The following is a 15,425-nucleotide window of genomic DNA, read 5'->3' on the forward strand; positions in this document are numbered from 1 at the left end:
CTATTAAAAAAAACTGTAAGACCTCGGATGGAGCGATCAGTGGCCTTTGAGTTTTTGATGACACGCGCGACGGGGATGCATGGCCATGAAGTCACATGGCTGGTTCGCCCTCATTGGCTGAATTGCTCACGTGACACGGCCGTTGCGCAAAGACATTTTTTGGTTGGCTCAAAATTCGCCTGCCTAATAGAGGTGCGGCCTGTTGTTCAAGCCGCACGCGGATGGTCGCTTGCAGTATGGACGGGGCCTAAAGCTGCATGTCGGGCAAAACTATAAGCTCCATCCAAATGAATACAGCTCAGAGGCCTGATATGGTGTGTGTGGGTGTGTGTTTGTGGGTGTGTAAGACAGACAGACAGACGACAGACAGACGACAGACAGACGACAGACAGACGACAGACAGACGACAGACAGACGACAGACAGACGACAGACAGACGACAGACGACAGACAGACAGACGACAGCATACACACCCCACACACAAGATATTTAAAGAAAAAAACAAACATTTTTTACTCACTGCTTCTTCATGCTCCTTCCAACAATCATAGTCAGTTGCCATTGCAATACTTGCATAACAGATTCCAGCTTCTTTTGCAAGAACTACTTCAGGAACCGTGGTCATGTTGATGACATCAGCTCCCCAGAGGCGAAACATCAGGCTTTCTGCTCTGGAACTGAAGCGTGGTCCCTCTATGATGATCATTGTACCCTTGGAGTGGCATTTAATCCCAAGTTTTTTGGAAATATCTATTAAAACCTGCAAAATACATACTTACCAAGTTAGCAATCATACACTAGACCAGTAGGTTTAAAACTTTTTTTTTGGTTAAGAAGCCCTAGAATTAGATTGTGAAATTTTGCGGAAGCCCAACCCCTCCTCCCCACCCCCGTCTCTAGTGTCTCTAGTGTCCTTTCCCCACCTCTCTTACCTTGAGGACTGCGCCGACCCAAAGCTCCCTTCTCCTGCTGGCAGGAAGTTGAACGTGACTTCCAGCGCCAACAGGAGCAGGGAGAGGAATGATTGCAGTGACTGGGTGGTTGCCTGGTACTAGGGACTGCATCCTTCTGCCAACTCTTCTACACATGGCAACAAACGGTGAGCTATTCTGACCACACTATGATCCCTGCTGTTTAGTGTACACACACACACACACCTCTCAAATCAGCTCCATGCAGCATTACCTACCTCTGGCATAATGAACCTGCTTTTTACCTCCACTTTGTTCTTTCTCGTGGCCTCATTGAAATGTTATTCTCTCTATCCACTACAAACTCCCCCCTCCTGGTCCACGCCCAATATCACCATACACCCCGGATTACTCAAAAGCCTTGCACTATCTACTGAATGTTGGTGGAGAACCCTGAAAACCAGCACTCCAACCACCGCACACTCAATTGGCAAAAATCATAAAGTTACAACTTGCAAACAACTACTCAAATTTCTACTCATACTATTACTCTCTTTAGCAGGTGATATTGAATCTAACCCAGGCCCTCCCACTTCAACTCTGTCCCATACTCCTGAGAATACCCCCTTCAAATTCCAAAAAGGGCTATCTGTCGCCCATATAAATATCCGGAGTCTGCTGCCCAAACTGGATGAACTAAGGGCATGGTGCCTTATGCATAAACCAAAAGCCATCGTTCTTACAGAAACATGGCTAACCCCTAAAACCCCTGATGCACATATTGCCATTCAGGGATACTCCATTTCTAGGAGAGATAGGTCAAAGAGAGGAGGAGGGGTGTTATTTTATATTGCAGACAACTTACAATTTACACTGTTAAATTGCCCCCCAAGCCCACCCTCTTTTGAAATCCTAGCTGGCAGAATATGCCTCCCCTTTTCTAAGCCTATCTTGCTTGCTGGCATCTACCGCCCCCCTAAAGCCCCTCTACAATCCCTGACTGATATCACCCAGTTTCTTGGCTCCATTTCCTCTCTGAATGAAAAGAGAGAGCTGCTAGTTCTTGGGGGATTTTAACTTCAATTGGCTTGACCCTAAAAACCACAAAATCCACAAACAAATTAAATCGCTTAACCTATCGCAACTCATTTCCCAACCCACACGGACAAACCTGAAATCGCACAACCATTCCTTGCTTGACTGGATTCTCTCCACAAATCCCAGCAGAATCCAATCCTCTGGCATCCTTCCTGACATTTTCAGTGACCATGCAATAGTGTACTGTGTAAGGAAAATTAAACCGCCCCAATCAAGCCCTAAAGTTCTCCTCACTATAACATTTAGAAACTTTAACCCACAACAGTTTCTGGCTGACCTTACCAACTGCCCTTGGCACAGAATAGATTTAATTCCCAACCCTGATTCTGCGCTTGACTATTTCCAATCCAAGTTCTTAAAACTCTGTGATACCCATGCTCCACTATGCAGAATAAGGGTACGGGGTGCCCACCTTCCATGGGTTACACCTGACCTTATAGCACTCTACCAGTTCAGAGATGCCTTGTGGAAAAGCCACAAAGTAACTGGCACTACCAAGGATCTCAATCACTACAGATGCCTGCGGAACATGTGCACAAGGCAAACAAGGCATGCAAAAGCACAATATTACTCTGACAATCTCCACCAAAATACATCAAACCCAGCTAACTTCTGGAAGGTTATCAACAACATATTCCAGCCTTCTAACCATCAACAGCCAAGTAATATCACTAAGGGGCATATTACTCTGACAAACCCCACGACATTGCAAATGCATTCAATGATTACTTTGTGGGGTGTGCCACTAACTTATTAGCGAAACGCAACACAAACCGCCAACCTGAATCTCATCCTGGGAGTACCCCTATAGCCCCACCCCCTCCCAACACTGCCCACAATTTTCAATTTGGCCCAGTATCCGAAGAGGAGATTACACAAGCGCTCCTCAAACTAAAACTAAGCAGCCAATGTGGAAAGATTTACTACAATCTAGGTTCCTAAGACTTGGTGCCCCAGCCTTTGCCAAACCAATTGCTTCCATAGTCAACTCTATCCTGTCTGCAGGCCATATCCCTAAGACCTGGAAAACTGCCAGAGTTGTCCCAATCTTCAAAAGTGGGGACAAAAACACTGTCTCAAACTACAGGCCAATCTCCCTTCTCCCAATCCTATCCAAAGTCATGGAAAAATGTGTCCACTCCCAACTAAGCGATTACTATACCAAGTCAAATTTTCCTAGCCAATTCCAATCTGGCTTTCGCCCCAAACACTCTACCGTAACTACCCTGCTAAAAGTTTGCAATGAAATCCAGTATGGAATGGAACGTGATCAACACACTGCTGCAATATTACTAGATTTTGCAAAGGCTTTTGATACTGTTGATCATGCTATCCTGCTTAACAAACTCCAGAGCTCTGGAATAGGGAAGCATGCTTTAAACTGGTTTCAGTCCTACCTATCGGGTAGATCCCAACATGTGTCCATCTCAGGCTCTAACTCCAACCCCCTGGATATCACCTGTGGTGTCCCGCAAGGCTCTGTTCTGGGGCCCCTACTCTTCTCGGTGTTCATCAATGATCTTCCCACAGCTTGTAAGGAAGCTTCAATACACATGTATGCAAATGACACAATCTTATATGCACACAGCCATAGCCTCTCCGACCTTGATCACGTACTTCAGTCTGACTTTTTGAGACTCGAAAAATGGATTTCCCAAAACAAACTGTTTTTAAACACTGACAAGACTGTAACAATGGTATTTGCAACCAAGACTACATTTTTAAAGCTTCCAGCGACTGAGCTCCAGATTAGAACCAACACTAACACCACCCTAACCCCTGTCACTAGTTTTAAATACCTGGACATGTGGTTTGACTCCCACTTAACATTCGGGATGCACATTGATACCCTGACAACCAAGACCTATGCCAAACTAGGGGTACTTTACAGGAACAAATCCTCCCCAAGTCTCCTGGTCAGAAAGCGTATCGCACAGCAGATGTTAATGCCAATTATTGACTATGGAGACATAGTATATGGCTCGGCACCTCAAACCCACCTTAGCAAACTTGACACCCTCTACAATTCAATTTGTCGTTTTATTCTCCAATGCAACTATAACACACATCACTGCGAAATGCTCAAAGAACTAGATTGGTCATCACTCGAGTCTAGGCGCAAAGTTCACCTTTCCTGTCTTGCCTTCAAATTCTTTATGGGCAAGCTACCCAGCTACCTGAACAATCTCCTCACCCCTACCACATGCAGCACCTATCATCTGAGATCAGACTCCAAAAGACTGTTCATGGTCCCAAGGCTCAACAAAGTATCCGGACATTCCTCCTTCTCTTACCGTGCACCCCAAAACTGGAACAACCTACCAGAGACTCTCACATCCACCACCAGTTTAAGTTCTTTCAAATCTAAGGCTGTCACACATTTTAATCTGGTCTGTAACTGTTTCATACGCCCATAATATATATTTTCTGTAATTGTGCATGCAATGTCTTGTACAGTATATAATGTATAACCTGCTCATTTATGTAACTGTATCTGTAACCATGTATTATTTGTCTTAACTCTGTGCCCAGGACATACTTGAAAACGAGAGGTAACTCTCAATGTATTACTTCATGGTAAAATATTTTATAAATAAAAAAATAAATATTGTGCAAGTAAATAATTTAATGAATTAATTCTTGAACATTTAAAGCAATTTACAGCAGGACCTCCACATTCATTTTCATCCATTTCTGCCAGTTAAAATGTACAGAGCTCAGGTGATATTTTCAGTACAGTACAAACATTCACTGTAATGCCCCACAACACTTCCTTGACCCCTTTTACCCATGTGGTCGTTTCCTGTGAATTGTTTGTGCATAATGAACCCCCCAACATGGATTATCAGGTAAAATAGAATAACTTTCCAAAATTACCACAGAGAGTCATTTCAGAAGTGGTGATTGATGAAATAATATTGCTGAAATGAATATACTGTTGACATGGATGATATATATATATAGGGGTGGGTCTCTAGAGAAGAATTGATGGCGATGTTCTGTTTCCATTTTGTCTGTTCTGTTATGTCTTTAGTGTCCATTTTGTGTGTAAGAATGTGTGTGTGTGGTGTGAATGATATTCGCTCACAGTAGATTTACGACTGTGCCTGAAGTAACGCCTACATTCCTGGTATCAAGAAGTACCTGTTTCATTTAGAGAGCTGTTTTAATGATCTGAAGATGATTGGTTTAAGAATTAAGGAGCGGTTATTATATTCTGCCATGTAACCTATTTTAGACAAAGGAAATCAAGTGTATATAATGCCTGCTTGGACTCTCCCATGTAGATGGTCTCATTGACTTTTGAATGTGTATGATCATACTCTGTGTGGTTAAGGAAATAAACTACCCATCATCAACGACCCATGATCGTGACTTTGCAAACAATGACATGATCAACTTAGAACTTCTGTAATGTAGATTTGTAGTAGATTGTGATAAATTTGAATGTAGGCACCATCATGGTAGCACCGTTTCAGGTACTACAACAAAAGAGAGTATGCTAAAACTCATGTAGAACTAAAACAATTAAGAATTATGATAGTGGTCCATTAAAATCTATCACAACCTGTAACACACATGCACTTTTTTCAAAGACTGAAAGAGTTCATAACTGCATTAACTCACTACATGTAATACAAAGTAACTCCTCCACCAGAACCCACATGGTGGAATTACGTTTATATGATGGTCAACAAACCCTGAAGTGTATGCAGTCTTAAAAAGACAGGTATGTTGAACCTTCATGTTAATATTTATTGTTAATTTCCTATCTCTGTACAAGTTACAGCATTGTGCGTTAAAGATGCAAACATCCACCACATTACAAAACATTCTGACCTCTCTTGTTTTGCTGCAAAAAGGATCAGCCATTGGTATGTGACACACCCCAGGAAGGCAAGAAGGTCCCCCATCAAAGAATGTCTGATGTCTTTTAGTGGTCCTGTTTACAATACAAGCACACAAATTGGTCAAAATTCTAGGCACTAATAAACAGTAATGCCTGTAATGTTTAGCTCCTTGCCAAACGTTGAAATAGATTCAAAGGGTCAACGTTTGGCTAACAGCACTGCGTCCAATCAAACGCAGGGGGCGGGGTGGGTGGAGAGGAGGACAAAAACAAACACCACAAGTTTTTTATAAATCAGGATCAGATTTTAGTAAATCACTAGCTATAAAATTCACTTACAAGGAGAAAGGGAAAAAATTAAGAGAAAGACTTGTTGGGGAGAGAAGCCGGTGGAATTAAGCAGATTGTAGAGAAGAAAGAATTAGCTAGGCAGTCAAACTGCTGTCCGGGTGATACATTTATCAAAATGTCCCAGATTTGACAAATAATTCAGGAATGCGACGGCTGCTCTTGGTAGCCCAACTGGTAGAGGGGAGGTACCGAGCGTTGCAGTGGGCTATGCTGCTAATCACAGCAAAGCTCAGCATATTTGCCTCCATAGCGCTTCCATAACACTTCTCATTTCACAGCATTGTGGGACTCGAATGTGCAGAGCTTAACTGGGATGCCCGACTGCTCTCTTGCACCCAGTTTTTCCTCCAACAAATTTGGAGGCCATATGTGGAAAGACAAGAAATAAAAGGGTGAGGAAGCAGCGGCATGGAAAAGCATAAAACACAAGGGGCTAAATTGCAGGAGAAACCACAATAAGAGACATATACTGATCCACAAATAGGTGATTTTATTTTACAATTTAAATATATCACTTGCTGTAAATAAACAGGCTTGAACATTTTGTCGTTATTTCTTAAGTCTAGTAGTATTTTTTTCCCTGTAATTGTATTATTAGATATTTTGAAATCTTGTAGATTTTAGAAGTAGCGTTGGGGACATGGATGTCATCTCACACTAGGCTATGCAAACTATAAAGGGCTAATAAGTCACCTTTTATTAGAATAAAAAGCACAAAGTAATACAGTAGTAGCAGTCGTAAAAAATAAAATACATTGCTAAATATTATTGATTTTATCCACGAGTACACCTGGCGAACTCCTGGACTGCAAAATGTTATTATACAATGCTTGGCCGAATGCCCCACCACTGGACGTCTGACTACAACAGAAATGTACAGAGTTTAATGGACTAAACCCTATATTTCACTATTAGATAATGTTGATCAAGGTAACTATTCCAAGATACGTTTAAGAAATGTCCCATGGGGTCATACATTTTATTACATGATTTAATGTGTTTCAGTGAGAGGTGAACAATTAAACAGGGACAGGCGTTAAGAAAAGATGTTAAGGTTTGTCTCACCTGTCGATAAACTGGTCAATCACGACTATATCTCCAGGCTGAATCTCTTCTCTTAGGGAACCACAAGCTGTAGTCACCAAAATATGGGTACATCCCTCCGCTTTCAAGGCCCAGATGTTGGCACGGAAGTTAACATTTGTTGGTGCTATGGTATGCTGCCTGCCATGCCTAGAAAGAAGGAGTGCACGTCACAGAACACTTTCAGGGCATAACTTGTAATAATAAACTGTGATATAAGGTAGTCTTGTTACAATGTATAGGGTCAGCTAATTGTGTACATTTTATAATACAGCTGGCATTTTTCAGTGGCAAGGTAGGTTACTGTAATAGAAGGAGGATGCAGCAAAACTGAAGAGATTAAAAATAAAGGAGTCTACTCACTAAAGTATGAAACATTAGTTATCGTTAACATTGATTCACTTTAATTGCTGTTAGTTGATGGTGGCTATGGACACTTTTTTTTAATTTTTTAAAATAAAATCTTGTGCATGTGGAGTTTATCCTAAAAGGCACACTGTACTCTCCCTAACAGCCAATAGGAAGTGCTCAGACAGTCTACAATGGAATTCAGGCCAAGTCAGGAGGATACATCAACCACCTGTGGTCAGAAAGCTCTTTTAAAGTATGGCATACCCGGTCAATTTTAAAAATGTGATAGAGTACATTACATTACTGTTCTGACATACAGCACAAAAAAACGAAATTTTATTGCAATGTTGTGAGCTGCAGTCACAGTAGAATGTTTTTAAAATAACAATTTTAATAACCACGGTCAATCATCTCAGTTTCCACTTTAATTACATTACCAAATTACTCAAATGTGCAGAAACAAGTGCTAAAATATCAATTGTGAATACACATCAACAGGAGTGTTTCAGACCTGAGGTATTCATGGAAGCAAGGCCATTCTTACCAGATGATTTTTTAATTATATAACAGTACAAAAACAAACAGAATATACAGCAGCTGTTCAAAACCCTACTGTGGGCAAATGAAATTAAATAAATACATTCTTATTATTATGTGCATAAGGATTGGGTCATAAATGATTAACACAATCCTGCTAGTAGTAATCATACCGATAACTCAGTCAATACTTGGAATGCCATAACTCGTAGTGGTTTCCCTTTAGTGACATTTTAAACTATATTGAAAGTATTATATTTTCGAGAAACTGACCTATTTTACGAGAATTCTTCTTACCACACCCACTGGCTCATAAATATACCATATCCACTTAAGATGTTAAACCAAAGAGAATATTTACATGTACTGTACCAAACATGAGGAACAACAAAGCTCCTGGAATTCAAAGAATTTGGTTTAAGAACATAATATCAATTTTAATTTCAAACTCTTCTCTGTGGGGTTTACAGGTAATGTAAGCTGGGCTGCTCTAACAAATAACAATTATTGTGGGAAATGAAATGCAGAATTTTTTAGTATGGGTTTAAGAGTTTTTACAAAAGTAAAAATATACTAGGGTATTTTGAATAATCAGAATCATTCAAATATCTATACATTATTCTTCAGAATCTGTGTCATCTCATGATATGATATAGAGATATAGAGATATATATAGATATAGAAAAAGGAGTTGCAGTTCCACTTTTAGTGTGTGGAAGTGTGGAGCCAGGGCTCTGGTTCACCTTCCATCCCCTCCCTCAGGGAAGTGGGATCATCTACCCCATACTCCACAGAGAGTGTGGGCGACAGGGATAGACCTTTGGGAGCTCAGGCCCTGGGGGTTGAGTGCAGGGACCAAGAGAACAGCAAGCTGCGAGGCGACACTCCGCTGGGTTATGTAGGGTCCAGTGGGGGATAATCTATCTTGCTGCCAGGGAAGAGAGTGTACGAATGTATGCTGTATATGTTGGTATGCCGTTGCTGTATCCTGAAGAATCAGTTACTGTTTTATAATCCTACCTGAGGCTGCAGTTCTTCAGGGAGAGGGTGAGAGTGTTTTCCACAGGGGACTGCAACTATCTGCGATAGGCCCTGTGGGAATGGAGGCGCTGCAGCACCGAGAAAGGAACTAACCAAGCACCAAAAGCATGTCCTGTCTATCACCAACAACATCGGTGGATGCTCAGGGCCTTCTGTGAGCCCAACAGGTAGCTCCAACCGCAGGTAACAGCAGTGCATCTAGGTTAATGCAAAAGAAGTAGAGCACAGTCAAATAGGAGCAAGGAGATGATCCAAAAGGTACAAAAATATCTTTATTGGAGTGCCCAAAGCATAAGAAAATTAGTTTTTTTCTTATGCTTTGGGCACTCCAATAAAGATATTTTTGTACCTTTGGATCCTCTTCTTGCTCCTATTTGACTGTGCTCTACTTCTTTGCATTACCCTGGATTCCGTCAGCAGCAGCTCGTCTCTCCAGACCAGAAGATGACTGAGTAAATGCAACCATTATCTTATGCCTTATTGATACTCCCAATGAAATTGAGTGTGGTAGTTTTCCACTTACCCCCAGTTTTCAGGGGCTGTACTCATGTGATGGCTATATGGAAATACTAATTCATTTATATTGAAGATCGATTCATCTATTCATGGTCTAGGATTTATTACAATTGTGAACAGCCTGGTACTTGAGCACTTTTGATCACACTTCTAAACAGCAGTGAATCTCCCTTAGGGTCGGGAACATGTATTACAAGTATAATATACAATATTATATGGCCCATATGGTAGGTGTATTGTAGTAATAGGTCTAGTGGTAGGTTAGTTTCCTCACACTTCCTTGGCCAGTATAAGTTTGTATAAGTTCGGGGGGAGGAGGAAAGAGTGGGGGCCAAACCTGCAGGGACGCTTCGGAGTCCTCAGAGTTCTCCCATGGTCCACCTGAAGCTTCCGGGGTCTTCATGTGAAAAAAGTCGAGGCTCCAACCCAAATCCGACAGCCCCACCCCCTAAACCCCCGCCATCAGCAGCTGTGAGCTTGAGGGGGGTGGGGGGGATGAAACAAGGAGGAGGACGACATCATGACCCATCTGAGAACAACAAAGAACTTGCCTGAGAGTTCGAGGGAGTGAGTGTAGCAGCAGTTGTCAGCGGTTGGATCGCCTCTTCTACTCTTTGCCCGTGAGTCTTTGTTGATTCTGACCTGCAAGCCCCTCTGAGGCACGTGTAGGGCCAGTAGGACGTCCGGACCTCTGTGAATTTGGTAATTCTGTTGTTCTGAAGGGGAGATCCCTAGGCTTTGAATGAATCTCCCTATTTCTTCTGGGTATCTGAGGGCCATTTGCTTTCCGTTCTTCAGGACTAAAGTTTAAACGGGAAACCCCATCTATAGCGGATGTCTTTCTCTTGTAGGATCACGGTTAGAGGTTTTAGTTCACGTCTTCTGGTGATTGTTGTCTTGGAAAGATCGTTGAAGATCTGCAACGGTTAATTTTCAAAAAAGATTTCTCCCTTCTTTCTACAGCCAGCTAAGATTTTTTCCTTAGTGGAGAAGTGATGTAGTTGCACAATTACGTCTCTTCTTCTTTTGGGGTCCTCTGATCTAGGGCCCAGAGCCCTACGAGTCCGGTCCATCTCAAGCTCCCTTTCTTGTAGGGCTGGGGCCACCACTGTGAAGAGGTTGTTTAGATAGGCACGGAGATCTTCAGGGGGACTAGACTCAGGAATATTCCTTATTCAGATATTTTGTCTCCGCTCCCTATTTTCCTGATCTTCTTGGCCATCCTTGATGAGGTTTTTTTCATGTCCCAGCCTTATGATTTCATCATCCGCTGAGGCCTGTAGCTGGAGGGATTCCTCCAGCATGAATTAGAGTTCCGTTGTCCTATGGGTAAGGGCATTTATTTCTTGTTTAAGTTTGCTTACTGCGCAGAAGGATAGACGCGGTAATGTCTATGGAGAAGCTCACAGCCATGCTCCATAAAAAAATGCCACAGTTCTGGAAAATTTGGGATCCCTGGCTGGGTCCGCAAGTTCTAGGCCTCCATCGAGTCTAGACTGCGTAGACGCGGACGGGTGGACGGAGGCCACCAGAGATTTTAGCCCCCTTCATCCATCCCTTCCCTGTCGGTACGTCTTCCCCCCCCCCTACCCCTCCCTTCTCCTCTTTCTTTCCTTCTAATAGGAAAAAGTTTATTATTATTGGTCAACACCTTGTTGCACTCATCCATGGTGTCATGTGCCTATGACACCGCTGTACCTATGTAAGTATGTGTTTGTTGCCAATAATAATAAAAAAAAAGATTGATTCAAAAAAAGTTTGTTTACTGCGTTGGAATAAGTTTTTCATCCTGGTGAAGAGGTCTTCCAAGTATTGTCTGGTTACTTCCTCGCTATCCGCACCTGCGCGGTCTTGGTTCTGGTCAGGGGTGTACGTGTTGCAGCTCCATCGTGGCTTCCCGTACCCCCCCCCACCTCCGCTGATTACCCCCAAAGAATCAGGCGACCTCCTCGGCAGTCGTTTTTTTCATGTTATTAGAAATCCTCAGTCTGACCTGGTTCCTTGGGGGTCGGAGTAGATTGCGAGATATTAAAGGAAACTGGTTATATTCTCATTCAATATGTGGGGTCCTTGTAGCTCCTTCGTTAGACTTCCATACCCAGCGGAATCATCGGTTATCTCTCAGTGTGGTAATTTTAAGTTCTGGTGTGCAGGGTTGTAAACAAGACTCCGATCAGGCCCATTTTGGGAATTGAGGGCATTCTGGGAGATCTTGGGTCTTCTCTGTGTAAGGGATCGGGGGACACGCTCCCTACGGCGGGTCCCTGCTGCTCCGGCTCCCTGCATCACCGCACACGCCGTGCACCCTCCCCACCGGCTCCTTACCCATTCCGGTCGGGCGCCGCTCCTCTCCCCTACGGCACATGCCGTCTCCACCCGCACGCTGCCGTGGTGCGCGCGGGAACCTTACAGGGCGCGCGCGCACCTGATCCTCTTGGCCGTCCTCCCGCACGCCTGGCTCCGCCTCCCACCTGCCGCAGGACATCAGGGCAATCTCATCCACTCACCTGGCTGGCTCCTCCTCTAGGCACCTGAGCCTATCCCTGGGCCTGCTCGGGCACACCCCCGCTCCACCTCTTCCTCCTATAGGTCCACCCACATATATTACCCCAGTCTGCCCTCTCCTTCCTCGTGGCTCTTGCTGTACTGAGTTCTATGCCTGGCTCTCTTGTGTGTTTCAGCTCTCGCTCCAGTTCCTTCCCCCGTGTGCTACCTTTGGACTTGATCTCGGCTTCCGTTTGACTACGTGTACCTCTCTACCCCCTGGACCCGGCTTTGGACTCTACTACGCTGTTCTCTCCTGTCCTCGACCTACGGCTTCTGGATCTCACTACTCGGACCTCTGGCGCCCCGGACTCGGCAAGTATCTGGCTAACCCTTTCTCACCAGTCCCGGCAACGCATCCTACCACACTCCGGGCACGCCCTCACTGCTGTGGGTGCGTGTTATACCCTTAGCCACCTCAGTACTGGGGACTGACCAGGTCTGCGGACAGTACAGCGTTACACTCTGGTTACAGGCGGCTGGTTGCCTTATAGGTGGGGAGGCCCAGTGGAGTGTTGATTTGGATAGTCTGTTTTTATGTGTGGTGGCAGCAGATGCTTGAAAGCTATTGTGGGGAATTGCAGGGGGGCTCTCCTCTGGGGCTTTGTCTGTCGCGTCTGGCTATAGGGTGCAGTGGGCGCTTGACGTGTGATGGGGGGGGGGGGTCTCAGCTGCTTTGGGTTACTGTGAGTGTGCTGCGGGGGGCTCAAATCAGTGAGGGGTTTCTGGGGGTTTTCCCTATTGGGATCGCCTCCCTGAGCCTTCGCTGCAGTCTCCCTGCCGGCTGCCCTGACCTGTGTGGTCTTGCGGCGTTCCCTGGGGAGAAACGGCAGCTCGCCTCCAGCAGCAGCCCAAACACCAACTAATGTCTCCAGGCGGGGGGGAGGGGCGGAAGTCGAATCATTCCCGTCGCCACCCGAACGCCCGCCACGGGTCCCGCAACACCGGGTGGCTTCTCCGGCGCTCTCGGCTGGTCTCCTGTTCCGGATGCCTCTCCCGTCTCAGGAGCTCTCCTCGGGGAGAACGGGGACGGCACATCTTGGCTCGCCTCGTGGCTACCTCTCCGGCTGCTGCTGCCGGGGATATGCTGGGCAATCACAGGTGGGAGCAGGCACCAAGTAGTGGTCCGGGGGCTCCCTGTTCACTTGGGGCACTTTTGTGGGATGTTTAAGCCGCATCTCCTGCGGTCTTGCACGGAGCTCTGAGGCTGTGCAACCACTTGGCTAGGTTGCAGAACACACCCGCAAACAATTGTATAGCAGCGTAACCAACGTTAATCTCTGAAGTACCAGATTGATTAAAATACTTCATATCCCCAGACATTTTTATTACAGTCTTTATGAGCAAAATCTCTAGATTACCTTGCAAGCAGTACACAGTCCACATTTTTTATCTTCCCTAGAACCAAGGCGTCCGACGGCTGGAAAAATAAAAAACAAAGACCATAGATTATTATTATTATTTTTTTTTTTTTTTTTTTTTTAAACAACCAATAGAAATACGGTAATTTTTTTAGTATACATTTATACACGATTCCGGTTTTCTTTTTGCCCCGTGCACTTTTAATGCAGTGACATAATGGCTGCCTAATAAGAGAACACAGGTTTATTCCTGAAAAATAAATCTAGAAAGCCTGACAGAAAAATGGGATATTTCCATATTTCCCTACTACAGTATATTCAACTGTGAAGCATTGTGTAAAGTACAAAGTTTAAGTGACCCAAAAAGTGATCACTATTAATGCGGTGATCAAAATAATTAATATGCAAAAAAGTGCTGTGAAAAAGTGTATAATATAAAATAATGCAACTTAAAATATTGTGCATGAATGTGCGCAAAATAAAGTTGTGACTCCCTGCTCAAACCCTCTGGTAGGGCCGGTCTTCACTGTTCCCAAATGCCGATATGTTCTCTCACAATCCAGAAAATCAACAAGAAAAAAAATCTAAGTGCAGACGGTAGTGCAATGATAAATGTGTTTCAGCTGAAGTCTTGGCTCCTATTGGCTGTCTACTCACAGTGTGTAAGGTGTGATAAAGCAACTCCAAAATTGTGGCAAAATCTGTTCTTGTGTATCAGGTAATCCTCAGTGGGGGATGTCAGGAGAGATGTACCACAGCTAGGGTGAAAAAGGGTATCCATAGCACAGATTATTATTCACCTTTTCTGTTCTTAGTGCACTAAATGCTAATTTAGTTTTGAGATTGCTGGCCTTTTAACATGTCAAGCATGCCAATTTAGGGCCCACGATAAAATCAATTTTGGCTCTAATATAAACTGGCGAGAATTTCACAGTGGACTCCTGTATCACATGCAGATCTGACCACATCGTGTATTTGCTAGAATTTCCTTGCAAATTACAATACGTAGGAAAAACGATAAAACCGATCAGAACTCGGATTATTGAACATCTCAGGAACATAAATAGAAAATGATTGAACACACTATGTGTAACAAGTTCTCTCGAGTGCCATCGGGGGGACCCGACTGGTTTGTCATTTTTGGGAATAGAACATGTTCTGCAACATTGGAGGTGCGGGGACAGAGGTTTAGAGCTAGTCAAGAGGAAGACCTTCCGGATCCATAAATTGAAGACCCTGACTCCTAGGGGGTCTCAAAATGGAGATACTGCTGCAGCCACCAGTATTAGAACACTTACCTGGGAAATTCTGGGAGATTTGATATAATCAATGTATAACATTGGTGTTTAAAATATAAATAAATACAATTCAAAATCACATATAAACCTTCCACCTATTTATAGAACATTCTTGTCAAATTGGTTGTAGTCTCTCCAATCAAATTGAGATATATCTAGCATATAAAAATATGACTTGTGAGCACATTCACATGTCTTAGACAGGTCTGCAACCCTGCTTTTAGCCATTATCAAGGGATTCTGGGAAATGACATGCAAATGAGCACACAGTGTCCCCTTTGTCTTACATCCATTATTACATGGAACCCTTAAGCCAAAGCTCGCTGTTTTAAACACAGCTTTTAAACATAGCCTGGGATGAGATGCAAAGTCAGTAAACCCACTCACAGACATACCTTGTGTGTCTCAGTGTGAGGTCGGTTGTACTGGCTTTGCAATTTCAGACTTGGGTAGGTCTTCACCACACATTATTTAGGTTATGGT

At 43.8% G+C, this 15,425-nt stretch overlaps 1 protein-coding gene across 1 annotated transcript in view; it reads right to left on the minus strand.

The window, feature by feature from the left end:
• The window catches only part of LOC142487774 (S-methyl-5'-thioadenosine phosphorylase), a 32,156-nt gene that overhangs the window by 7,670 nt on the left and 9,061 nt on the right, over positions 1 to 15,425 (minus strand). Inside the window, exons 3-6 of the mRNA XM_075587644.1 lie at positions 13,645 to 13,703; positions 7,277 to 7,444; positions 5,851 to 5,953; positions 522 to 761 (exon numbers count right to left, since the gene is read on the minus strand). Coding sequence (XP_075443759.1) covers positions 522 to 761; positions 5,851 to 5,953; positions 7,277 to 7,444; positions 13,645 to 13,703 — 570 coding nt within the window. The remainder of the gene's footprint in view (positions 1 to 521; positions 762 to 5,850; positions 5,954 to 7,276; positions 7,445 to 13,644; positions 13,704 to 15,425) is intronic.

The sequence above is a fragment of the Ascaphus truei genome, chromosome 1 (genome assembly GCF_040206685.1).
Source record: "Ascaphus truei isolate aAscTru1 chromosome 1, aAscTru1.hap1, whole genome shotgun sequence".
Classification (NCBI taxonomy): Eukaryota; Metazoa; Chordata; class Amphibia; order Anura; family Ascaphidae; genus Ascaphus; species Ascaphus truei.